At 37.6% G+C, this 26,938-nt stretch overlaps 3 protein-coding genes across 4 annotated transcripts in view; 2 read left to right on the top strand and 1 right to left on the bottom strand.

Moving 5' to 3' along the window:
- The window catches only part of RGS4 (regulator of G protein signaling 4), a 32,552-nt gene extending 29,606 nt beyond the window's left edge, over window positions 1-2,946 (bottom strand). Inside the window, exon 1 of the mRNA XM_051804890.1 lies at window positions 2,813-2,946. The gene's annotated coding sequence lies outside the window, so the exon portion shown is untranslated. The remainder of the gene's footprint in view (window positions 1-2,812) is intronic.
- Window positions 2,947-5,770: 2,824 nt separating this feature from the next.
- Window positions 5,771-15,537, top strand: RGS18 (regulator of G protein signaling 18). 2 transcript variants are annotated; one of them, XM_051804845.1, is made up of 5 exons: window positions 5,771-6,057; window positions 6,721-6,822; window positions 10,155-10,216; window positions 11,313-11,479; window positions 13,945-15,537. In XM_051804845.1, the coding sequence occupies exons 1-5, from the start codon at window positions 5,939-5,941 to the stop codon at window positions 14,197-14,199; spliced, it is 705 nt and encodes a 234-aa protein (XP_051660805.1). In that variant the 5' UTR covers window positions 5,771-5,938; the 3' UTR covers window positions 14,200-15,537. The 2 variants fall into 2 exon arrangements, with proteins under 2 accessions (XP_051660805.1, XP_051660797.1); XM_051804837.1 differs by having other exon boundaries at window positions 10,152-10,216.
- Window positions 15,538-22,085: 6,548 nt separating this feature from the next.
- Window positions 22,086-26,356, top strand: RGS21 (regulator of G protein signaling 21). Its single transcript, XM_051804941.1, has 4 exons — window positions 22,086-22,096; window positions 23,549-23,625; window positions 24,881-25,047; window positions 26,012-26,356. Exons 1-4 carry the CDS (start codon window positions 22,086-22,088, stop codon window positions 26,213-26,215), a joined length of 459 nt encoding a protein of 152 aa, XP_051660901.1. The 3' UTR covers window positions 26,216-26,356.
- The last annotated feature ends 582 nt before the right edge of the window (window positions 26,357-26,938 follow it).

Genomic DNA, 26,938 nt, shown 5'->3' with positions numbered 1-26,938 from the left:
CAAGCTTTTCTTGAGGGTTCCTGCAAATCTGAAGAAAAAATTGGATGGCTGTTTTTGGAAAGCCTGTTTTTGGTACCCTGGTGCTTGATAAGGGAAGGCTTTTGTTGGAAATTCTGCCACTAGCTAAGAGGAAGACAGACTATGACTGGCTGGTGAACACTGACAATGAGTGTCCCTGCCTTGAAGCCAGCTTCCTCATAAGATTGCTAACAGTTTGGGAGTAGGAAAAGAAACTGCCACTGCAAAACTTCCCTAAAAAGTTCCATAGGAAATAAAACTATTCCAACTTACATTTTAGAATACAGCTTTTTTCAATCCTGAAAAAAAGAGTTGAACCTTCCTGGAAACATTCTCAGTCATTCTGAATATTTCATAGTCACTGAAATGTGATGTGGCATTATTATTAAATTTTGCCTAATTTTAGTGCTGAATTTCTTTGGGTAATTACTGAAGAGAAAAATCAGTGACATGTAGCTTTTATATCTTCAGATGCTTTTGACAGACTTTGAAGATAATATATTTATATATTCATATAGATAGATATTTGCTATATATTTTCAATTTTTTGGGTACCAGTTTTTTTGCTGCTCTGATGAGCAATCCAATATACTACTTTGTAAATCCCAGGACTATTTGCATCAGCTAAATCAGGACATCAGAACAATGCACTATCAGGAAGGAGTAACAATGAATAAAACATAATAACATATAAGTTGAAGAAAGTATCATTACAGAAACCTTAGCTGTGTTTTAAATAGGCAGAATGAGGTGTCCCTGTATCAGTGCCATATTATTTATACTAAAGGAAAACATGATGCAACCCTGAAGCCCTCACAGGTGTTTTTACAGTAGACCCTGAGCTTTTAGACCCTGCCTAACTTCATCCTAAATACCGAAGTGTGACCTTCAAAACCTGTTCTGAGTGCTTTCCCAGCCCTGGGGCAGCCATCTCTCCTGCAGAGCTGCTTTTTTGATATGAAGTGCTCCTTACAGCATCCCTAGTTCTGCATTGTGGATGTTTGACAATGCCCTAGTAGTTCAACCTGGGCTGCAGCATCCCTAGATATTCCCGAATCCCTTATTCATAATTATCCCTGGATAATCCTCAATTTCCTGACTGGAAAAGCAGAGTGAGGGCATGCTTAGCATCACACATGTTGGCTCTGCTTTAACCACTGAGTAGTTCAGTGATAGCAGACTGAGTCCTGATGTAACGCAGATTTTATTCCCTTGAGTTTGATTTCATGGCTAATAGTCAGCAGACAAGGAGTCACAGCCCTCCTATGTGATTAAGCAATAATGCCTCCATTCCATTCTCCCACACCTTTCCCAGAAGGACGAGATAACGCTCAGCCCAATACTTGATGCTGCTTGCACTGTTGTCTTGGATTGATAAAATCTGTCTCCTTTAAAAAAAAAAAAAAATAAAAGCGGGTTGTCATGTGAGGAATCCCTCTGGGTTTCTGTAAGACAGAAATAAATCCAGTAGCACGGAACTCCAGTAGGATATTTCGGGCAGGATTTAGAGAACATTCCTGCCTTTAGCGTTTCCTGTGAATACCACACTAAAATAAACACGTCTTAAAAAAATGCATGTGAGTGTTCTAGGTGAGCCCTTCCGGAAGCTGGTTGTTAACAGGCAATTGTCTAATGAGCGCTGATGTCATTGCTCTGCACTTGTGCGAGCTGGTTGTAAACACAGAGTGGTTCAACCGAGAAACCAGCTTCCTGAAGATTAATTGTGACAGTGATGTATGTAATATGTAAATAGAACTAATCAGAGGTGCCGGCCATGTAACCACGGGACAGGCAGGAAATGAACACAGCTGAGAACTTTGCAGACTCACTTTCTTATTCTGACCTCTCCAAAGACATAACAAATGAATTCAGTTTAGCACAGATGTAAACACTTTCCACAGCAGAAGTTCTGAGAAAACTACAAAGATTCCCAAGCCTGCACCAAGCCTTGAGTTTTCACCACGGGCTCCTTACAAAGTTCTTTTGAGATCCCTGGCTGACAGACCCCCAATGCAAAGTGTTATGTTCCTGTTGTCAGTAATCCATATATGAAGCAATGCAACTTTGTTTCCTTCCTTATAAACATCAACAACAAACAGGGTTTTACAATGTGAACTATGTGCAGGTGTTGCAATGCTTCTCTTTCACTAAGTCTGAAGTATCTCATGTGCCAAATTCCTCCACTAGGATGAAACTTTTAAGTGCACCACTAAACAAATTCACTGAATTAGCAGACTGCAAGATCCTCTACTTGAGATTTCCAATAAAACTATTTTACTTTTGGAATTGCTTGATAGGAAAAAGATAAACAGAACAACCACACATTGGATCATATAATTGTTAAATTGTAGGTCCAATTACGGTTTCCAATAAGGAATAAACAACATAAATATTGCGTAGTGCTAAATTGTTAAGAAGTTGGTGAAGAGCAGAGTTATTTATTAAAACCAAATTAACTCAAAACATGTAATTTTAATTTTCAAATTTTTAAATCCCTTTACATGAAAAAGGAATACAGAAATTCATCTTTTCAGCCCATGCTCTTCTGTGAAGTTTCTTTCCATGCCTATTTCCTCACAGAACGCTAAAGAACCTCTCTTGGTTTTGTTTGTTTGTTTGTTTTTCTTCCCACAAAGATGAATATTGCTTCCCTTCAGCAGAAACCTAACCCAACAAAAGCCAATACTGGTAAGATTGTATCTGAATAAGAACAGTGATGGAGCTTGGCTGTGGAGGAACCTGGGCAGTGCCAGAACGTGAGCAGAGACGTGAAGGATGAAAAGTTTACACTTACCTGACAAGCAAGGAAAATAGCTCGGAGAGAGATGCAGCAGGATTACTGACAAAGGAGAACTCCCCATTGTGCTCTAGCTCTTTGTGCTGAGCTGAACCGCTCAGTCGGGGCTGCACTTCTATTCAGCTGAACTGAAAGGCTGAGCCTTTCAGTGCCTTCCTTTAAAAAAGAAACAAGACATACTCAGTGTATAGTACAATGCCCCTATTGCTAACAGTATCAGTCAGTATTTCTTTCACAGCAGGCAGCTATTGTGTCTGTAAAAACCAAGCACGACTTGATCATCAGCTGTGACAGGACTTTATAAACAGGTACAGAAGCCAGTGCAGACACTTTTCAGCTGAAGAACAGGCCCAAAGGGGTCAGAACATCACCTCAAGGAACTTCCTGCACTTTGTGATCTATTCAATTTTACTTTTGTGTCACATAAAGATCGTTCTGCAAATACATTTTGTATTCATCTTGAGAAATGTATTTATTCTTTTCTACAAGTAATAAATTATTAAGTCAATAATGTTCTCACATTACAGAGATGATCTTGATTTAAGAGCTTAAAAATCAGTAGTCTTCTTCCCAAAAGATTTGTGGATATATTTCAGTGGTTAGAGAAATGGTTGAGAAGCAGGATATTTAGTTCCCATCACAAATTTCTTTAGAGATTTCTAGGTCTCTAGTCATGTCATCAACATAATATTCTTGGTCTGCTTTTTCCAGCTTAAAATAACTTATTCGTTGTTCTATATCATCATCTTGCAGTATCCAAAATGGCCCAGAAGCATTTACAGGGTCATTAATACTGTTGCTATAACTACTGTAGCCTGCAGTGCAAAACAGAAATGCTTATTAGCACCAGCACCATCCCTGACAAAACACAGGCTGCCTTGGGGTGTGATTTGGCTACTTCATGGCCTAGATTTAATATTAGCTTTCTATTAATGGGGTAAAAAAAGTAGGGGAGCGGGGGGTGGGGGTGGGGGAGGAGTTTTTTGTGATTATTCCCTTCCTCTCCCCACTCTTCCAGATTTCCTAATGAATTCTCAGGAGATGCACAGCACACTGCTGCATTTGGGACTGATGCTATTGCCACAGTGTAGTACAGCAATATTTCAAGCACCTGAAGCATAGCACCTGTTGCTTTGGGGTCGCTGAAGAATGTATTGGACAAGCCATTCAGATGTTCTCAGGAGAGAGCCCATCACTGATGAGTGCTCAAAGAGATTACACCACCTTATAGATGATTCCCATCTATAAGTTACCTGGTACAGTGGCAATGCCACCATAATTCACTTCTGAGCGATGTTCCAAATCTTTCATAAATCAGCTTATATGAATTGCTGAGCCTACAGTTAATGACATTTTTCAGGAACTGAAATCACCAGGTTATAAAATTATGGCAGACAAACATAGACAGCATTATACACACATAACAGGAAAAAAAAGTTCATGTGACTACCACTATTGCAGAAAAGTGAAATAAAATCATGCAGTCTATATTTATCTACTTATCAGTAAAAGGCAGAATAAATGATTAAACACAACTGTGGTTAAAGCCAGTTTAAAATAAGCATGATGTGATATAAAGCCTACTCTGAATCTGAAAATGAAGTTCAAACCATAACCCTGCTCCTTAAAGGTTCTTGGGTTACAAAAGCAGTTGTTCACTGAGTATTTCCCATTCAGTCTGGTTTTAAAATTTGTATCACACATGTAGCACATGTGAGTTTTATTTCAGTTTTTTTGCTCTTAAAAAAAAATCACGATAGATAACAGTTTCTTCTTCTAGTGTTTCACAAATTTGGAATCCCGGCAGAGTTGTTGGGTTTTTTTTTTTGTTTATTTTGAATATTAATACCTCCCATCCTCCTTAGTTCTGCAAGCCACAGGAAAGAGGTCACAGTGGACTCTCATCAGAACTTACCAATGCTGCAGCAGTTCTGTAGAACTCAACAAAATTATTGGAGGTGATGAGGTCATGTCTTCTCCCCAAGGCTCAATGTCTTACCTGAATAATCAAAATAAGATATTGGCACTAAAAAAAAAAAGGAGAACTGTTTAATTCTTAATCAATTAACTACTGCATAGTTTTAATCTTTTCCAGCACCTCATTCAGTTAACACTGAGGAGGTTTCTTTAGTAGATGTACTGTTCCAATGACATCTCCAACGCAAGTTGAACTTAAAACCATGAAACTTAATTGACATCAAACTTGTTTGTGAAGAAGTAATTTGTGTTGATCAGCTTACAACATAAATACATTTTTACATTATGGAACTGAATTGAGAATTTTTGGGTTATTTACTATCAAAATAATAATTTAAAAAGTCACATATCTTTGTTCTGAACTAAAGACTTTTTTTTATCCTGACTGTGAGATTGCAAGTAAAAATAAATCCACACATAGAGAAGATATGGAAGGATCTTTTAGTGTACAAACTTGAAATTAAAAGTGGTTACAATTTCTGAAGAATGGTGCAAAAATTAAAATCTCTGCTTGCAAAATACGTGATCCACCACAGCTTCATCTGGGTGTTGCAGGAGATGCTGAGAAACCTTGAGTTTCAAGTCAGCATGCTGCAGATGGAACTACTTCTGTGTCCAGCACATGGCACCTGAGCTGTGGAGAGTAGTTTAAGGCCAGATGGAAGCTCTCTAAGAGCTTAAGATGGTGCTGTACACTGTTTTATGCAATATTATTGTCATTAAAGTTAATTTTAGAGAAACTGCACTACACTATGTACACTTCTCACAGGTGTTTGGGGGCAAATGCTGGTGTCACCCTAAGCCTAGCAGCACATCAGCTCCCAGAAGCAGGCACCCCGGAGCTGCTCTCTGGCTGTGGTTTGTCGGCGTGAGCGACGGACATTTTGCAAAGTTGCAACCTCACTTCCCTAAATGACGAATGTAAAACCAGAACTCTACTTAAAGCGCAGTGTACGTGCAGCTGCAGCGGCAGTGGAAGTGGAGAACCACCTTCTTCCCACCACCTTCTTCCCACCACCTCCTCTCCAAACTGCGCCGTTCCCCACCGGGGGCAGCCCCGGGTGGGCACAGCATGTGAGAGCTGCACCGGGTGCCACCACTGCAAGGGAGCAAGAGGAACGTTTTCGGAAGCATTTTTGAAGGAAGATGGAGAACCCCCTTCTTTTATTCCCCCAGCTGAACATTTCTGCTTCAAAGGACAAATCCTATTACAAAGTCATGAAATCGGTGATTAAAGAAGAGCCACACAAAGCAAGCAAACCTGGGTAAGTTTTTGGGTCATGCCGAAACATCTGAGTGTTCTGTTTACATAAAAGTTTCCTCTAATGCAGCTTGTGGGTATGAATTTAGGGCACAGGTAATTTTATTTTTGACGCACATATGAAAACTCATGAACTGCAACTCTAGAAACCGTGTACATAAAATATTAAGTCATTGCAGAAGTATTTTTTTAAGAACAAGAAACAAATCAAATAATGGTCTAAACAAACCAGGAAAGGGAGGTTGGAAGAAGTTCTGAGAAATGCTGAATATGATTTGGGAAGGTTTCTTCTCAAAAATTTGAAATGACAGGAAGCAATACTTCCTTTTTTCTTTATGAAACATTAAAAGTAGAAGACGCTGAGCCAACTGTTTGCGTTCTCTAATGGGAAATTTTGCCCCTTCCTCTTTAAAATAAATTAAAAGCATGCTGAAAACAAAAGGATTTCCATTTCTCTTCGCTTCATATGTGAATTTGTGCTAAGCAGTAAAGAAAAAAATAACTAATGTGAATAATATATGTAGGAGAAGTAACATCAACATTACTGTAAGTGAAAATAGCAGGATCTATGATGCAGAAACAGAGATAATAGTCAAAGAAAATGTTTGAGGGGGAATAAACAACTTTCAGAACGGTTTCTTGAAAAGCTACTCCAAATCTGTTGTAGAGCTAAGCAGAAGAGAAATAGGCTGAGCCTGCTCCTGCAGAAACCTGAATTCCATGAAAGTGACCATCTTGGTAAACCTGGAAACGTGGCAAAACCAGCAAGGTAAGCATTATAAATGACTGAGCTGATGGGGATTCCTTCCAAGAAGTGCCTGTGTGACTCAGAACATTTCCTGCATCTATGTGTGTGCGTTCAGACTCGGCAGAGTAATGCTTTCTAGACCTATTTAATTTGAAAGTTACAAATCTAATCCAAGCATACACACACTATAGAAATATCTGTAGCACATCAAGGTAACTCACCACTAGTATTTTCACACCACTGGTCCCCATAGACTTGGAGATACATTTAAACCTTTACTTATGCCAACAGCCTTTGTCTTTGTCTTAGTCCACTGACTAAGCATCAACTCGGAAATGCAGCTGACAAATTACTGCTTGCAGCAAAATGATACACTGCCCTGCAAAGCAGGTTTTCCAAAGAATTCTGTGTTGTACAGATGCCATATGCATGTTAAATTCTTAATGCATAGTTCCTTAGTAATTGCAGTAATTGGTTGAATACTCTTCTCTCCAAAATTCATACTGATGCTTATACACTGTGGTAATATTGCCCCTGTTATAATGTTTTCATAAAGATGCAGGGTAAATTCTTGGTTTTATTGACTTCAGCAACAGTTTAGTTTCTGAGTTCAATTGTGTACCAAGATCTGACCAATATATTAAGAATTGCACTTTTAGGTCCTGACTAAGAAGAAGGAACATGTAAAGTAATGCAACTCCATGGCCTAAAAAATTTGCTGCCCCTTTTTTCCCATCAGAGATCATTTCAGAACATTTCAGTGCTTACCATGCTCTTTTGTCTTGATGAAACCTTGTTTAAACAGTTCCTATCTTTTGGGCCAAGCTGCCTGCTTTGGCCAGAACTGCTTCTTACAAGCCCTTACTAGTTATGAGCACACAGCAGAAATCACATAAAGGCCCAAACTCTCTTTCTAGAACCCATGAAAAAGCAGCTGAGAAGGTGGTGTCTAAATGCTTGCACCCACGCATCTGGATAACTGGGCAGTTTGTTGCTCACATTTGGAAATATCCCACCCATCTCAGTTCCAGACATGTAAAACCATGCCAAGATTGCATCTAAAAAGAGGGAGCACAGCTGCCCTGCAGTCTGTATGCAGACAGTTCTCATTACCCAGGGTATTTCATACAAATACACAGCCATCACTGCATTCTTATAATCTGTGTAAAGGCACTTTCAGAGGAACATACAGTAGCAACAATAATTCTCTGAAGAATTTCCCCCTTTTAACAGACCACCACTGCCTCACTCAGCCAGCTACCTTTTACCATGTTACTTCAGATAGGTGCCTGACTAACAGATTCATCTGTTCTTGTATAGAAGAGAAACTTGTAGATTTTTGCTGATCTTTATATACAGATTAGAGAGAAGTGACAATTATTTTTGGTCAAAAATGGGAAAAAAACCAAACAAAAAAGAAAATGATTCTTTTTTGAATAACAAAGTAAGATAAAATTTTGAGATTTTTTAAGTGATTTACTGAGCTTTCATGATTTCTATTCTTCACAGGGAGTTACTAACACAAGTAGAAAGAGAATTTAATGGAGCACTGCAGATGGACAGTGGGGTGATAGTAGAAGTAGCCTGTAATCTGTTAGTTTAAACTAGTTTCTTCTCATATTTAGAAAGTGGCAAAGCTGAACAAATCTTGGTTTCTGTCCATTATTGCACAAACTCATTGCTGCATCCAGGTTTTGGGGATCTGTGAGGCTACTGGGTTGATGCAGATTCTGAAGGAGAAATGGAGAAACAGAAACTTGCACTAGGAGTTTCCAAACCCAACAAAGAACCTCTACAGCATTCCATGCAGTTGTGGACTGAGTATGTGGTCTGAAGTCATAAGGCTTTATCTTCCACTATGACCAAAATAATTTCTATAGCTATAGGAACCCGCAGTTACCAGACTTACCAGTCCACACAGTTCAGAGAACCACACCTTTTGTACTTCTCATAACTAACAAATTCTGTAAGGTGGCGAGGTCTCATTTTCCCTGACTCCAGAATTCCCCTACTTTACTAGCCTATGCTCATTTCTTGGATTTCACTTCTCCAGCATTTGTACCTCTCCTCAAGAACTGTTTTTCTCTCCTTGGTTAAAAATTCCCTTCCTGTAAGCAATGACTTCAGCTAGGAGACATGTGACACCTATTAAAATAATAATAATAAAAAAATTCCTCCTTTTGCGTTTTGTGCAAAATGAAGGTCATTACTGGCTTAAATTCCTTCCCAAAGTGATTGGAATTCCCTTTCATCTAAACTTCATGTGCCTACAGCTTTTGCCAAGGGAGCCCAAACTGTGTGAATCAGGCAACAGAACTGCAAAACTCCAGGAGGAAGGCAGAAACTTCCAGAAGTGTTCAGTCCATAAGAAGTTGTTCTAACCAACTAATCACAGACAAGTTGCTTATTGATACTTTCCACGTACTGTGCTTTGTCCTCAAATGAAAATGGTTCTAAAGATTAATATTCAAAAAGCAGTTGATAAAGATTGACTTCACCTTCAGGCATAGAACTTAAGTCCTAGCACGATACAGCTCACCTCCTGCTTACTACAGTTCTTGTCTACTAAAAATCCAAGTACTGTCCAGATGTGCATCCAGGGTTAGTCTACACAAAACCAAAAAATGATTTCTCCAAAATTGTATATGTGTGAATGGAACAAGGTGGTTTTTTTCCTTTCTTCACTGTTCTCTAGGGGAGAGTTTTTGAAATCAAAACGAAATACGTGCATCTTGACATGCTTGATGAAGAATATGAGGAGTTTTATAAATGAGGCACAGTGTCTCAGAGTAACATGACATCTGAAATATGTTTGTGGTAAACAAACCAGACTATGTGTGGTATTAACCTAGAAGGCTAACACCCAAACCATATTGCTACAGCTCTGTCTTCAGGCTGTTGAATTTTCCATATTTCATCAGAAGCAGACTGCGGTAACACAGCCTCAGTGAGGGCACTCAAAACCACACCTCTGCACAAGTATTTCTTAAGTTTCAACAGCTGACAGACTTGGGTCCCTTAGGAGTTTTACAACACCCCATGATCTCAATTCCCTTTAAGACTGGTAGAGCAATGAAACACCAAAGCAAAAAAAAAAAAAAAAAATCTTTGCTCTGATGTTTTTTTAAAAAGGGGAAAAGAAGTAGAGCTCTGCAGGAAAAAAGGTCAGGAAAAAAAATTAAAGAAAATGTTTCTGAAGTCCCCAAGAGAATGAGTTCCTTTAGTAATGTGATCTAATCAAAGGCTCTGTGAAACAGTCCCGAGCCATAAGGGTAACTGATGACACATTACCACAGCTTCCTAAATACACAGTATACACAATTCTTAAGAATCCCTTTCTGTTTCTTAAGCAGCGTGTCTCCTGAAGAAGCAGTGAAATGGGGAGAATCTTTTGACAAACTGCTTTCTGAGAAAGGTTAGTAGTTTTTTTTCCTCTCCGTGCAGAATGTTAGGATGGAAAAGTGATGGAAAATGATGGAAAATTGATGAAAAATGATGGAAAATGATGGAAAATTGATGGAAAATTGATGGAAAATTATAAAATTCAGTTGTTCTCTTAAGTAGACCTGGCAGTTACCTAAATTAGGTATGATGGGTCATTTATAGCAGTGTGTGTTTCTGCTCTCCTCACATGCTTCGGTTATAGTATGCTGTTAACTAGTGAAAATAACTGAAAATAACTTTTGTATTTTATTGAACAAAGTAATATAACAGATGGCAAAGAATTCCTTCAATAAACAGGAGCATCTAATCTGAATATTTCTCAAATATTCCTGATTGCAAGATATGTTCTATGTACTTAAGAAAAGATTTTGTCCCTTCCGATACAATTTGTTTCTAAACCCATGACAGGATCCAAGCTGGGATCCCTATCCTTTGGAAGGGCCTGCTGCTCACATAATTATCAAATGCACATATGTTCCTCCTTTCCTTCTGGAGGGGCACACATGTTTCAGCTACAGTGCTGGACACCATGTGCTTTTCTAATCTGTGTTCTTTGAACAGTTGACTTCAACACAATTGCATGACTTGTGTAGATTTAAGCACACTTGAGAAAGAAAATGTCCTCAGCATAACAACAATAGCATAAAGCAAATTATAAAGATATTGAAACCCATCCACTTTAAATTGTTACTGGAGAACAGTTTACTTATGAGTGAAGATTCAAATAGTGTTTTGGTCAACCTAAATTGATATTCAGATGGAATAAAATCCGTCACCTCTACTTACATTGACATGTTTTGCTTGCTTCTCTTTCTAAATTTATGAGATCTTGGTAGTGGACTTTTACTGATGCTGAGTATTCTGTAATGGGAGTCACAGCACTCAGGATCATAATGGAAAAAAATACATAAAGGTTTTAAAATAAGTGCAGTTAAGTTAATTATCCATAACGTGATATTATTCAAAGGGAGCACAAACTATTTTGCTTCTTTGCACAGATTGTGTGAAAAGAGTAACTGTTTGATAAGGATATATTTTTTAATGCAATTGAACTTTCCCTTCTGTAGCTGGGCTGGATGCCTTTACGAAGTTTCTGAAAACTGAGTTCAGTGAGGAGAACATCGAGTTCTGGATAGCTTGCGAGGATTACAAGAAAAGCAAAACTGCACATGAACTTCTGCCAAAAGCTAAGACCATTTTTGAAACATTCATACAGAAAGATGCTCCAAAGGAGGTAAAGTCTTTCTTCATTCTACACTCTATTTGACACAAGTGATGAAATCTGCTTTTAAGAAGTGCATGACCAGAAGCAGGTGCAACAATTACTTTATGTAGTCAGTGGCATAAGAAGGATATATAAAAAAATCAAAGCTCTGGAAGGAAATCTGCAGAGATAATTCTCACTGTCTTCCATACTCCTTTCAATACCCCCTTCAAGTTGCTATATGAATATATATATTATATCATAGGAATCATTGATTCCTAGTGATCTTTAAATCTGGGAGATATATATATATATATATACACACACATACACGATGTATATTTAAGAAAAAAAGTGATAGTAAATGTTAAAGTTGCAATGAGATATGTCAGCTAGCATTTGTGGAGAAGTATCACCTGTCTTTATTCATAGCTATCTCCAGAACAACAAATTTATTCCCCCCTTCTCTTAAAACACTAATTATCTATTAAATTATTACATAACAGAGATTCAGAAGCTTTTATTTTAAATAAGCTAAAAGAATAAAAGAGATTAGAAGAAACTACTAAATTAAATATATCCTTTAAAATAATAGCTATGTTTTAGGTATGGACTTGTCTTGATTGACTCCCTCCCCCTTCTCCACCTCCACCACCTCTAATTGCATATCCTTGTTATGTTACTGTCAGCACAAAAATACGTTGATATGACAGTCCTCACCAACACTGAAGCCTTTTTATAATATTGTAACAGTGCAAAAAGTTTTCATATTTACAACTTCTTCATGTTACTTAAGTGTGTTATAAAGGATTCAGAAATGAGCAAGAGGAATATTTTTGCCTTCCCTAAGGAGGAGATGAACGGGTTGGGAGATGATGAATTTTTCAGTGAAGTCACAACCAATAGGTCTTCTGGACTTACAATTTCCTGTAATTCTATTGAGTTTGAGCAGATCAAATATGTCAGTTGCCAATGCCTGCATTATTATTTTTTTTTTATTTTCCATAATAACAGAAGTTATACACTTGCTGCTTCCCTGTGACGAGGGCAAAAAAGGTGTAATTCTCATTTTAAGAAACTGATTGCAAAATGGTACAATTTCCACCTGTATTTCTCATAGATTACACTTAAGATTCAGGTCTTCTTTTCCCAGGAAATGCCCACTTTCAAAGGCTTGTGTCCCATTTCATTTCTTTCCCTGCTGTGTGCCTTTGGGGTGGACCTTACTTATAAAAAGAACACCCTGAGTCGCTTGAGGCAGAACCTGTTGTTGCCAATTGATCAATCCCTGGGCAGTCATGGTCGGGTAACAACTGCTCATACTCAAAATATGAGCAGGAGGAAAGCTTAAGGAGTGGACAGGGTATGGAAGCTGTACTTTGACTCACAATAACCAAGCAATTTCTCTGTGTGTCATACTTTAATTTGCTGCAGGTAGGTGGGTGCTGGGTTCACCTTAAGCACTTGGCTTTGGTCAGACTTCCTCCTTGGGTTGAGCTGAGCAGCTGAGACCAGCCAACAGCACCTCATTTCAGACCACACAGCTCAGGAGTTTGCACCTTTTCTTTAACTTCTTGTCCACAGAACTCTTTTACACAAAAATTTCTGAGCATACGGTTCAACAGGTTCATAAAAATCTTAGATGAGAGGACCATTCTATCATCACTAATTACCCTTCAGTTTTTAGATCTAAACTACTTGTTTTAACTAGTTGTATGGAAATGACAGGTGTCTCTTAGTGAGGAAAAGGAAACATATTATAGAACTCACTTTTTGACTAAATCAACAATTTTTTTATATATTCTATCTTATTTTTGAAAATAACATTTTAAATCAGTGCCTGACACTTTAATAAAATTCTCATACCAAATAAACATTTCCCAGGATTGAATGCAACAGCACATGGAATAAATAATAATTTTTATATGCTTTCCAACATAAAGCTCCAGAGACCCATTTAAATATTTTTTTTTCATTTTATTAGAGTTTTCTCACCTTCCTACTACACACCTACTGCTACTTCCTACTCTCACCTTCCTACAGTACTACTGTACGGGTTTCTACTTAAAACCCTGAAATTTTAAATATTCACTAACACAGTCTCATTAGACAAAACACAGTCTCATTAGACAAAGCTCTACATGAAACCTAAATGAGAATGGAGGGAGTTCTGTATTAGTTTGGTGTTGCAAAGCCCCAGAGCTGCCACTGTACAAAGATCACTATTAGAAAGTCGCTTTTAGTCAAGCATCAGACCTTATCTTCTATTTTACCTGTTTTGCTTTGTACCAGTGACACAGCTTTGAAGACTTTCTGACAGCCATTTCTGAACATGAACATACTGATTCTGAGGTGCCTACATCCTGTTGTGTTGGGGATTCAAGGTCTCCTTATCAGAAAATTTTTTCACCAATGTACAATGTCATTGCTATGAATGATAACTCAGGAAATGCGAGAATGTACATTAAAGAAATACACTTTTCCTCATTTTCCAGGTGAATTTGGACTTTCACACCAAAGAAGCCACAAGTCAGAATATTCACCAGCCCCTCATCACCACCTTTGACACAGCACAGAACACAGTCTACAGGCTGATGGAGCAAGACAGCTACCCACGCTTCCTGAGATCTGATCCTTATTTAAATTTGGTTAAAGGGAGAAATCCCAGTCGTCCTACCCTTAGGAGGCGGTCACGGTCTTTCACTGTCAATGATTTTCAAGGTGTACGCCCAGACTTTACTGTTTGGTAACAAGAAACCTCTGCCCCCTCATAACATCTAGCTACTGCAGCTACCTGTATGTGTTTTAAAATCCACATCCTTAGCAGGTGTAAATAAGTGGCAAAGCAAAGTTAAATGCACCTACACCGGGTCAGAGTTCTGTAGTAGATGATTAATCACATTTTCATAGAGAAGTAGGCAACATATTGGCAAGTCATATAATGTAAAGTTTTCACACAGTATTTTCTTTAAACTCAAGCAAAAACTGTGATCATATTTGGAGGAAAAAACTGAATTTCCTGCATAAAAATGCGGCATAAAATGCCATTTGATAATATCCAACATTTATCCTGGGCCTGTATCATTTAGGCCAGAGTTTCATCACAGTTAGCATGTATATACATAGTCTTTGCACATATTTATGTTTCTGCCATATTTCCTACACTAAGGACAGAGAATTTGTGGTATTTTCTCATGCTGTAAAACACACGGGAACATTATTAGGTATAATGCAAAGTTACATGAATTTTAACTACAGACACTGCATAATTATTATGTAGCTATTGCCTATTTTAAGGGGAACATAAAAATACATATTTAATTTTTTGAGGGTACATTTTGTACTTTTTTCTTATTACATGTGTCTGTTCTCTGTATTTAAGTTATGCTGTATAGATTAACTTTGGCATCAAATACTTGTATTCTAATTTTGAGCAGCAAAAAAAGAGCCAAGAATGTTATTTTAACACAATGTGTATCATTAAATATCAGGTCATGTCCATGTAGATAGATATATATATATAATATTTCTACTTTTATTTGTAAATAGTCATGGTATGCTACCTTTGTTACTACACTTTGTTCTAAATTTTCTCTGTCTTTCATTTTGCAAGTATATCTGAAAACTAACATCTCTTGGACTCAGGTAGAATAACTTTCATTTCTATTGGTCATTAATATACTCTCTATACTTTATAGCAGAGGAAGGAGAAATCTCCATTTTTATTTCCTTACTATTGAAATCACATATATTTTTCATACTCAGCACACACAGTTATCCTGTCCTTCTCTTTCAGAATTGATGCAGACATACCTTGAAGCATGGGGCAGTTCTTAAAAGCTTAAACATTGGTTTAGCAAGGGGCTGCAGGATTTCTTTGTAACTATGGCTTCTATTTTCAGTTGCTTCACATGGAATTTAAGCTTTCTCCCTTTTCTTCTCCTTTCTGTAAGTGGTGAAAGATAAGAGATGAAGTTCCTAAGGATGGGACTTTTATGTTCATTGCTAATTTGGAGTGTATATGAACTGCTTGATCTGAGGGTTTCTGTGTCTGCTTTACTAACTTTCAATAAATCTGATCTACTTAAGGAGTTGTCAGGATTCGGTTTATCATTAGTACATTGATGAGAAAGGTATGAAGATTTCACTTAAATTTCAATACTAGCTGTAATCATTACCATTTTAATAAAAAGTGTTACTGTGCATAAAGATTCAAACTCACCAAGAAATGCTGTTGAGCCACAACGACCTGGAAACCATCTCCAAGCCCTTATCATTACCCTGGAAATAGAGAGGAAACACGTTTGTAACTATGAGGGCTATGATCCTTGCTGGTTCATTCCATTATCCTTCCCTGATCTCAAAACTCCAGGCACATGCTCTCCCTGTCAGTGTAAAGCAGTCAGAACCTGGGCACAGTGATTTAGGAACAATTCAATTCCTGTTCTCAGGAGCACTGACATGGTATTTCAGTCTCTTTAGCACTGTCAGATGGAGCTTTGGAGCTTTACAGCCTCCGTTTTTCACAAGCTGTCTGCACTTCCAGGGTCATTGTCAAAGGGTCACGTGAATGAATGCAGTGGAAGGCAACTTTCTAACCCAGTATCATTGCTGAAGTCAGTATCTTTTTCTGAATAGATTATTTACCTCTGCTCTTTGTCTGATGCTTGAAAAGGAATCAATTCTGACAGAAATGATCCTGATTCTGCTTACGGGAGGTTTGGATTAGATACTAGAAATTTTTTTTCACTGAAAGAATGGTTAGGCATTGGAATAAGTTGCCTGGGAAACTGGTGGAGCCACCACGTCTGGAACTGTTCAACAGTTGTCTGGATGTGGCATTTGGGGGTACAGTTTAGGGGTGATTGTGGTGGTGGTAGGTTAATGGTTGGACTAGAAGATCTTGAAGGTCTCTTCCAACCTTGATGATTCTGTGATTAGGGAATCTCTAATACATCACCAACAATGAAAGCCAGTTCTCAGATATTTAAAATATGCATGTTCCTGTGTCATGTATTAGTAACTTCGTCAGAGAAAGGAAACATATTTGAGAACAGCCCCACCTGAGTGTTAACAGTGGGTTTGTTTGCAGCACAGACATTTGCAGCTAGAGTCTGCCCTGCTGTGTTCCTTCATTATCAGTTGAGAATCTGTACCTTGGATGGATTGCCATGGACTAAATAAATGAAAAAAACCCACATATTTAATACTGTTCCAAAATCTAGACAAATGACAAATATAGTACCTTGAGTAAGACTTTTTTTTTTTGTTGTTAGCAAAAGCCCAGCTGTTAGTCAGAACACTCTGCAATGATAAATACAAGTCAGCAGGCACCCGTTATTTCATTTCACAGACACATGGAAAATTCTGCTTATCTCCAGGGAGGCCTTCCTCAAAACCATCAGTGCTAGTCTCTATTATGAGTTTTATAATGAAAACAAACAAATAATATATTCCTGGTAGCTATTTATGCATGTGTGTTTTTCAAAGATAATTATGAACCGCAGCTGAATTTACAGCAGACTAATACCATGGGAACTACTGTAAAAAGAAAGTCAAGATAAACTCAGAGAAAGGAAGGCAAAGGACACAAAGATAAACCAAAATGACATAATTATCTGGCAAAAGGTTTTTTCTAAAAGAGGCTCCTTTTAGTGAGAGAAAACGAGCGCTCTACTGTTTAGTGCTCTACTGCAGTACTGGAGGATGAACTAGGGTTAGATTTGGTCTGTGATACTTTTCCAGAATTGATCAGACTCAGGGCTGACCCTGCACAGACATATTTACAGCATGAACCTTAGAGCAGTACCAGAGAACATAGTCAGGCTTCTCTAGTTTTGGCAGAATCAATGCCATAGTTATGTAAATCCTCTTGTTTAGCTGACCTAATGTAAATAATACATACACAAAGCCTATTGGGCAGGCATTTCTACTGAGGATTATTTTATGTAGCAGCTCTTTATATGTGCCATTCAGCTTTCAGGAAGAGCTCCCAAAATGTTCCTCTTACCAACACCATGATTTACCCACATAAGCACTGCACTTTACTCCTCACATATGTGAAGATGCAAAGTATGAGGGAAACAATCTGCTGACTTGTATTAGCACAAAGATTTGTCTCCTGTTTCAATACTTCAGTCTAATTAGATGCTTTATATGAGCTTAATTATGATCTGTTGTTCTTGTTTAACCTGAGGGAGATGGAAATACACGTCATCTTCAGCTTGTGGATTTGTTATTGAACAAAAAATAACGTGATTATTTTTGGAACTGACAAGAAACAAGAGGAATGAAATCTAAGATTTCATAAATTGATATGAGATAAATTAATCTCAAAGAAGATCAATTTTCATCTTCCAGTAAAGTAGGCAATTGGTAATATGGCTCTTACATGCCTTTACATGCTACAACTTATAAGCAACTCACAAATGGCAGATCATTTTTCTCTTCTTTTTGTCCCCAGTTGCTCAGCCTGCCTTAATTAGCTACTGCTTTGAATGCATTTCCCTCCCCTTTCCAGGCATACTGCCAAAGACCTCAACTGAGAAAAAAATAGCATAAAATCATCTTCCTCCCATCAGTGATTCATATGCTCATGAACTTATGCCTTGCTCAGCTGCTTGTCCTAGATCCCACTCTGTTCTTTGCATTTTAGTCAAATGCCTCAATCAAATGCCCTTTAAGCTCCTGTGTGGCTTTGTGATGAAGACAGAAATGTATTCCTTTATCCAACACCCAAGCTTGTTTCCAATTTTGCTTTTTTTCTTGCTCATGTCTTGTTATCTTTCATTTGTTGTACTCTGATAATTTAAGGCTGGTCTCATAAAAGCTCTGATTTTATACTGAAGCTTTTACCTCTCCATTGGTGCAATTTATACCTGCCTCCAAGCACAAGGTCATAATACAACCCTTATGTTTCTGCTAGATGGGCTTCTTGTATGAAGTTTTGTGAAGTCTGATGCTGTGTAAATAACAGTATATTCATCCAGGACACAAGCTGTGCCAACTAATCTGCTAGTTAGTACTACATGGGAATCTTCGGGGTTGCACACTTTCTTGAGAATTGTTTCCAGTTTTTTTCCAATATAGCTTTGTATTTGAATAGTACTTGGAAATCCTATATATGAGGAGCCAAGAGTGCTGTAAAATATTTTGACAGATTGTTCTTGAAATCAAAACACTTCACCTGAAGGGCATACTTTGGTTGGGTGGAAAATAACAGCTTATTTTCTTATGCAAAACAACTCTGTGGCATACTGCAGACACACAGAGTTATTCATATGGAAAAATGTTATTTTCTGAGTTGCCCATGCTGTGCAGTGCTATGGGAAGGTGGGCATTTACATAGTGCTGTGATTAAAATAAATTTGCATCCAGTAGGACAGGTGTTTCCATGTTACCAGGATGCCAGCAGTGCTCAGATCATCTTGGCTTCTCCCAGCAAAAGAAATGCAGTCAAGTCACTGTGCGCTCGAATTGCTTGGACCAGCAGAACATTAACAATTTTTTCTGCTGAGGCTGAGTTATACAAGACAACACTATCCAAGCAGACCTGTGTATGGAATGGAATTAAGAGAGGCCACGTGCTGAAGGGCATTAATGTGTTGAACCTGATCCAGGCGAGCACCAGCACACAGAAACAGCCACTGGAGAGTGTGAGCTTTTCTCACACTGCACTCAGGTGAGTACAAGGCAGCCCTTCTAGGAACATATATAAATGAAAATTATGCCCTAGGTTAATACACCAATAGTTTGATCATGTAACACTGTTTTATACTCTCTGTCGTGATTAGTGTCTAAATCAGATGTGGGTCAGAGGAACAAAAAAACAACATACCTTATTCCACTAGAAGCCAATAGCTTTTCATAAAGGAATAAAACTCAGTGAAACTAATTACTAAACATAGCTAAAAATAAAAGGTGAGCATCACCTATGATGAGGATCCCTCATAGCTTCTCTGTGGTTTAGTGAATTGGGATCAGTGCCCCATAAAATGCAAAAGCAATTGGACTGTATCCATGCTCTCTGTGCTATTTAGAAACTCCTGAGTTTTAACATCATTCTATGGCTGCTAAGACTGACTTAAAAATATCTATCAGCACTGAAAATCTTCAAGAGATTGTCATGTCTATCATTTAGACATCAGGCAATTAGATAGAAATTTTAAAAAGTGCATCTGTTGCACTGCTTGGAATTTTTTTTTTTTTAAAGCGTATCATCAGATGATAAAAAAAAATAGGCACAAATCCTGCAACCCTCCCTTTCATAGTCTCACAGGAGTTAATGAGACTACTACGTAACAAGAATAATATTACCTCTCCGAAAATGTAAAATAAGTCAGTTTATGATCCCAGTTTTAAGGTGCATAAATACTATAATAATTGAGATGAGACAGGGTAAACATTGAGAAATAAATGGAATCATCCAAGAATGATGTGTTGCTTAATTTGGTGTCACCCCTGTCCTCATAACTGCACTGACTTTACTGGCATTACACCAAAGAATCTGGAGGAAACCTGCATCAGGCCTACATCTAGAATTTTATTACTTGGCTGAAAATTCAACACCAATTTTGAACTATTTCTCAGCGAGAACTTAGGGTACTTAAAAGCGAGGTCCCTTCCAACAAACAACAAGACACAGTAATGCATGTAAAAGCCTGTACATATTTGCAGAAGAACCTCCTTTTTGCTACATGAGAAAGATCAATCAGCCATCACAAAACATAACATTAGGGGGAAAAGGTACTATTTCTACAATAATTGATAAAGAGACGATCTCACTGTTAGAAAATTCAGATGGTAGCTATTTACAGTCTGCCACGCCAGAAGCTCTACAAACAAATATTGGTTGGATTTTGTATTATGTTTATGCTCTTTTACCAAAGCTCAAACCTGGAACTGAATCAGTCACAAAGGATTTGATGTAAATGAAGGTGTTGAAAGTTTTCTCTCCACCTGTAAGATGCTGAAGCTAATCTCACCAGGACAGTGCATGGAAGGCTTTTGGTCCTGTCTGGCACAGTGTTACAGTCCACAGTACATTCTCTGGAAATAAGAGAAAATAACCAATTAAGGAAAACAAGAAGCACTGCAGGAAATCAGGATGATAATTAATATTTCTATTCCTCTTCTACAACTTTCAGAAGCAAGTAAATGCAAAACTAAGAAATTGCAGAAAGGATCTGTATTTTACTGCCAGGAATCTTTTTTAGTAATATGTAGGACTGAAGGGGTACCTTGGATCATCATTTCTAATCTTAGCAAAGACAACAGTTTAAAATAATCTCATAAATATACTAAGCTCTATCTTCAAAGTACAGAGGAGCAGAGAGGACAAAAAATATCTACTGGGAGACTGTAAAAAACAATACTTTGGGAAGCCTTGTTCTGGTTTTCAGCCTAAATTTATTAAATGGCTGTTTATATACATTTTTTTCTTTTGTCAGTTTGATCATTAAGCTAAAATAATTCTTTTTTTTCTCTATATTCAGAGGGCAATCATAGCTCTTCTCTGCTTACATCTTATAGACAAGCTGGTCTTTTATTCTTCTCCTGCAAGACAGTTCAGTTCTCCTGCTCATCCCAGTAAAACACCTCTCTCTGTTTGTTTTTGTCTGATTTCAGTTTCCTGGAGCACAGTCGACCAGATTCACTATTTTTTGTCCCATGGGAAGTTCATCAGATAATTAGGCCTGAAACTTTTTTTACAGATCTACCAAAGGTGAGGATAAGGAATAACCGACTAACATTGCTAAGGTCAAAACATGACATGTGGTGCTTGGGTTTCCTTACCTTAGAAGAAAGACATAGCTAAAATAAGAGAGATTGCCCTCAGGCAGGGGACAGCTTTGTATGTGACTGCACCACACAGGGAAATCAAATGGGACCTAAACTCATAAGACTGCCCTACTTGGTGTAAAATATTTTAACCAAGAAGACAAAAATCCCTTTTTCTACAAGTTGGGACAGCTAGGATCCCAGTTCCTGAACCACTGGAAGTTTGTTTCTATCAAGTGAAGACACTGAGAACCAGGAAGCTGGGTAGGGTGAGTAGAGGATTGGGCATCAGGACAAGATTTGGAGGGAGGTAAGAAAATCAGTAGGGCTGCTTGACTTGGTCAGGACAGTGAGGGACAGCAAGGAACAAACAGAGGAAGAAAAGAGCTGGGGGTGAAAGAATAATTATCAAGAGCAAGAGACAAATTATATATACTTCATCTGACTACAATCCCCTTTCAGGTAATTGTAGAGAGCAATAAGGTCCCCTCTGAGCTCCCTTTTCTCCAGGCTGAACACCTCCTCAGTCACTCCTTATCAGACTTGTGATCCAGACCCTTCCCCAGTTCTGGTGCCCTCTCTTGACCTGCCCCAGCACCCACACAGGTCAGCAAGGTCTCATCCCTCAAGTCACCACATTATGGCCACTGTAAGTTGTGAATAGCCACTGTTAAAAAATAAGCCATGTTTAAAGGAAGCATTAAAAGCAGTTTGTCAATTTGCATTGTCCTGTTTGGTTATTCACCTGCTAACTGTACTGTTCCTGCTGTCACATTGCCTTCAGCTTGAAGATCAGTCAGAAAAAGAAACTCTGCCCAACCTGTGACAGTCAAACAAACAAACAGTGGAACAAAAAATGCCAGTGAAGTGAGTTGCTGTTTATGGCTATTTTAATTGTAGGAGATTTATGGGATGGGATGACCAAGTTTTGAATAATCTGTACAGCTTTTATTTTCCTTCCCCCTTTGAAGTGGATATGACTATTTTGATTCCTTTTGTCAATTCTGCTTGCCATTCCCATTCAAGTAAATCTCACAAGGTCAGTGAGATCATTCTCTGAGTGGTGAGCAAACATTAAAACAAGTAATACTGCTCATAAGGATAAGAAGCAAAACTGTCTGTTTTATCCTGGTCTTTCATTTGCCTTTTTTGTTTGACAAGAAAGCTAGTAAACATTTACTGAATAACCTGAAAACTTGTTACATTTTTCATAAAAGTTTCTTACAGTTGCTAAAACAAATTTTCTGCTGCTTAATTCCATTGGCACTCAATGTGTCACAAAGTACAACATCGTGCTATGTTTGTTTTTCATTTTTGTTTTCACAGACTTACTATATTTACACTTCAGTATCCATCATGTATGTGTTTATATCTATTCATAAACATGCATGTTTTTTTCTTGTTTAAATATGATTTTTGCACTCTGGACACAAGTAAATTGACAGCCACAAAAAAGCTTGCTTGTTAAAGATGTCACTGCCACAACTTCATGTAATTATAACTACAGCTATGTTAATATAGTGACACTGTTATATAATCTCTTCATAAATTTACGATTAGAAAATACCTTTACTGTTGATGATGAGAAATGGCTTTGGAATACAGCTCTCAGACTAACCTGTATACTTCAGAGCAGAGTTTTGATAGCTGAGCAGTCTGAGTCCCCCCTTGGGAATACCAAATATTTTTTACAGAATTCTAGAATGCTTGAGGTTTTTGTGTGGGGGTTTTTGGTTTTTTTGGGTTTGGTTTTTTTTTTTTAATTAAGAAAAGTGGTAACATTTTATACAGAACAAAGTGTTTGCTCTCGTGTCTAACAGAAGCTCACAGAAAGTTACAGAGGAAGAGCTAAAATTATGAGTATACTCAGTTATTTATACCACTGAGAAACTGATATAATGCTCATGTATCCTACCAGTGTTGGTGTAACATTTTAGATAATTCTAGTCACTCCAAGCACAAAGTCTCATATAAATTGATAGTTAATCCATCTGAACTCAAGAAGAAATGCAACACACGCTCTAGATCATTAATATCTCTCCTATGTTTCACTACAGTTCCACCAATTGCAAGCATTACTAGTATTTCCAGGCTGAATAATCAAGTTGCCAGTGTCAAATAACAGTGTGCTTGATGAGTCTGGGCGGTTCTCTACACACACAAAAAAAACATGTCACACTTTTTGTTGAGTTTCTGTTATTCTGTGCATAAGGCGGGATGAATGACTCGCCTACTCCCTCAAGAAGAAAGCCAAATCATAGACCCTTAGCTACCACAGACTGCACAGGTGAAAGATCAAAATCTTATTTTCAAGGATAGATGTTGTTTCTACAGGTCAAATACTGGGGAAACCATGGCCTGGTGTGAGTCTGTGGATACACTACTAGCTAACAAAGGTAAGTGATTGAAAAACACATTTTTTTAAAAAAAAAAACATGCGTCAACCCAGTTGCCAAAGATTTCTGTCAGGTTTTCACACTGCTCTCCAGTTCAGCTCTCCACATGTACTGAACCAACCAGCTGCTGCTGGAGGTGGGTGAGTTGCTGTCCTGAAAGACAGAGGGTCATGTTTGTCCAAGCTGCAAACACAATATACCTTCTGGCCAGCCCTCAGGGGACGTTTAATAAAGCAGAAGTTCTCTGAAAGATTTTTTACTAAGATAACTGCTAAACTGTCTGTACAATGGTTCCGGTTTTCTTATTTTTTTAAAATAAAAACCTCACAAACCTTTTCTTCAGTATTCCTGTTCCAAAGAAATATACATGTTGAGCAGTGAATTAAGACAAACAAAAAATTATTACTTCTAGCACATCTAAAGTCACTTCTCCGAGAGATGCCATTCCTACTGTCCTGACACCCCAAACCACATGTAACTTGAAAATTTCCTTGCCCTTGCCTCATTTTCCTGCAGTAACTTTGTGGCCTGGACTCTGGAGTGCCTCCACACTGTTTCTGGATAGTATTAACCCAACACAATTACACTTGGGTCAGCTTTCTTTTCTCAGAGCTTGTGATTTGGATTAATTTCAAAGCAGTTTCTTCCAAACAAACCTTAATTTGTTTCGTTTTTTCCCCCTCCAAAGTGCAAAAAAAGTGGAACAAAGAAGTAATGAGGTGTCTGTCTCTCCATCCAAGACTTAACCATTACTTGAAAGGAGGTGGAAGCACTGTTTAGGCAAGATAACCTCAGCTGTGGTTATCTTGCCTAACTACACTACAACAATATGACTTAAATTTCTACTTTTTAGACCAGGGTCAGCCTCAAATCTCTAGTTTCCTAAACACCACAAATTCTCTTGAAGACTAAAATCTCCAGGATCCCCTTTTGACTAAGTGTATCAGTGCTAGAGAGTCCAAACCACAGCAGGCAGGTGTTGGGAGCATTCCCTCATTGGTAACTCACCAGAAGAATTCTCTTAGTCCCCTTACCATCACTGTTATTTAATCTCCCTTATATTTCCCCCACAACAGCTTCTCAAGCCTAACTGCTGGCTGACATGAAAACCAGTATGAGTCACACAGGTTACACTATATATATGCTCCATATATATATACACACACACACACACACGTGGGTGTGTATAAATATGTATAAACTGCATTGGCCTTTCAATCTTCCTCTACCCACCATCTCATTCATTTTTCCCCAGATGGCCTGGCAGCTTTTCGGACATTTTTGAAGTCAGAGTTCAGTGAGGAGAATGTGGAGTTCTGGCTGGCCTGTGAAGACTTCAAGAAAACCAAGTCCTCCACCAAGATCGCCTCGAAAGCCCAAAAGATTTATTCTGACTTTATACAAGCTGATGCTCCAAAAGAGGTAAATAGGGGTTTTTTTGCATGTACTTTGGGTACTGAGAATGGGAGTCAAGTGAAAAGCTTAGAACCAAACTTCAAGGAATGACAGAAAATACAATTCAACATGAACATAACTTCTATTTTCATGTCCATTGTTTACCAGGTAAAAAACACTGTGTGGAACTCTGTGAAGCAAAGACATTATGGTTTATACTTCACATTCTTGACACAGAGCATAGGTTTATCCTGCCTTCTGAAATTTCTACCTAAAGATTTAAGGAAATTTATGTTCAATATAATTTGTTTTCTCTAACCATTTTTTATAACACGATAAGCACCATTTCTTCCATATTTTAGGTTCCAGCATATTGGAATGTTAATGATGACATTTGTTCTTTTGTATAGGTATTCTAAACATGATGAGAATGCAAACTTGCAAAGAGTTCCACCACAGCATTCAATTTTATCATTATTTCAAAAATGCTTACTGTGAAAGAACAAATTTCCTATTTTAATTCACGTTCTCCACCTTAAACTTTTACACTTATGTTTTTGCCTTTGCTAGCAGGTATGCTTTGAATGATTGATTTGAATCATGTCTTATACATGATTCAAATCCATTTTATTATTGTTAAAAACACAAAATCCTTACAAAATACATGGGCCCAAAATCTAAAATGATGCTGAGTACCTTCACTTCTAATTTAGTCTCTGGTAATCAGTATTTCATAGGATTTGGCTTGGCAAAAAGATGAGATAATCAGAAGTTAGTTTTCCCTTCTTTTTTTCAGTCATGCCATCTGTTTAAGAGCCAAATAAAATGAAGAATTCAGTATGCTAGAAAATGAAGGGATAAGCTTCCAATTTATTTGCATCAGTCAGGTAATTTGGGAGGAAATTCAAATGCAGACTATGTCATGTACACAAACAGACCTCAGCTTTCCAATCAAACTGACATTTGTTTTATGCCTCCTTTCTTCCTACAGATTAATATTGACTTCCATACCAAAAATGACATCTCTCAGAATATCTCTGAGCCCACGCTCAGCTGCTTCGATAATGCTCAGAGGTTAATCTACAGTCTCATGGCAAAGGACTCTTTCCCCAGGTTTCTAAGGTCAGAAGTGTACAAGGAACTTGTGAAGAAGCATCAGGACAGAAATCAGAAGAGATGGCTCCCATTTTTGTGAGAAAATACCCGAGGGATTATGAATTTATAAACATCTTCCTCTGCAATTCAGTACAGATAATTATTAATTATTAAAATGATTGCACAAACCACACCCAAGAATTGCCTTTGCCAGCTTAAGTGCAAAATGCACATGATACTTTCTAATAATGGTAGAGAAATATTCAAGAAACAGGATGGAATATACTAGAAATTTGAGCTACCTGTTTAATAAAGAAGTTCACCATTGTTAGTTTTTTCAGTGTTTGCTTTATTTGTCAAAGAAATTTGACATTTTTAAGCAGAATGTTTTGATTTTCTGGTTTCTGTTGATTTCTTCTGAGAAGTATGGCCTCCAAAAAAATTCAGGGCACTTGAATACATCTATTCATTCATTTGCTATCTTATTTGTAGTTTGTAAAAAAAAAAATTTAAATCCTCTTTTAAACATATGTTTTATACCAATTCAAAACAGGACAAGTAGAAATATGGTAGATAACACGTTATGATAATATTTAATAAATAGGCAGCTGCTTTATAACAAATGTTCCTGGCATTCAGAGCAAATTAATGTTTCATAATACAGCTGTCTTCAATATGAATGAGTTCAATTTTCTTTGTGTTTATTTAATTCAATTTTTTTTATTGAAAAGTCTCGTTCAATAACTGTGTAGGCATTTTGGAAAACAAAAAGGAGTAAATCTTCCTTTGTGCATTTTCAATTAATTAGTTTTCTTTGATTTTC

Source organism: Manacus candei, unplaced genomic scaffold (genome assembly GCF_025592945.1).
Source record: "Manacus candei isolate 608988 ecotype Guabito, Panama unplaced genomic scaffold, ASM2559294v1 h1tg000005l, whole genome shotgun sequence".
NCBI classification, from domain to species: Eukaryota; Metazoa; Chordata; class Aves; order Passeriformes; family Pipridae; genus Manacus; species Manacus candei.
The sequence above is the reverse complement of the archived record's forward strand: the minus strand, read 5'-3'. Positions and strand labels throughout refer to the sequence as shown.

Coding starts and splice junctions, on each gene's coding strand:
- RGS18 (XM_051804837.1), top strand. CDS start 5,939: ATGGAGAACCCCCTTCTTTTATTCCCCCAGCTGAACATTTCTGCTTCA. Junction 6,058..6,720: donor CACAAAGCAAGCAAACCTGG/GTAAGTTTTTGG, acceptor AATCTGTTGTAG/AGCTAAGCAGAAGAGAAATA. Junction 10,217..11,312: donor CAAACTGCTTTCTGAGAAAG/GTTAGTAGTTTT, acceptor TCCCTTCTGTAG/CTGGGCTGGATGCCTTTACG.
- RGS21 (XM_051804941.1), top strand. Junction 23,626..24,880: donor TACACTACTAGCTAACAAAG/GTAAGTGATTGA, acceptor ATTTTTCCCCAG/ATGGCCTGGCAGCTTTTCGG. Junction 25,048..26,011: donor AAGCTGATGCTCCAAAAGAG/GTAAATAGGGGT, acceptor TTCTTCCTACAG/ATTAATATTGACTTCCATAC.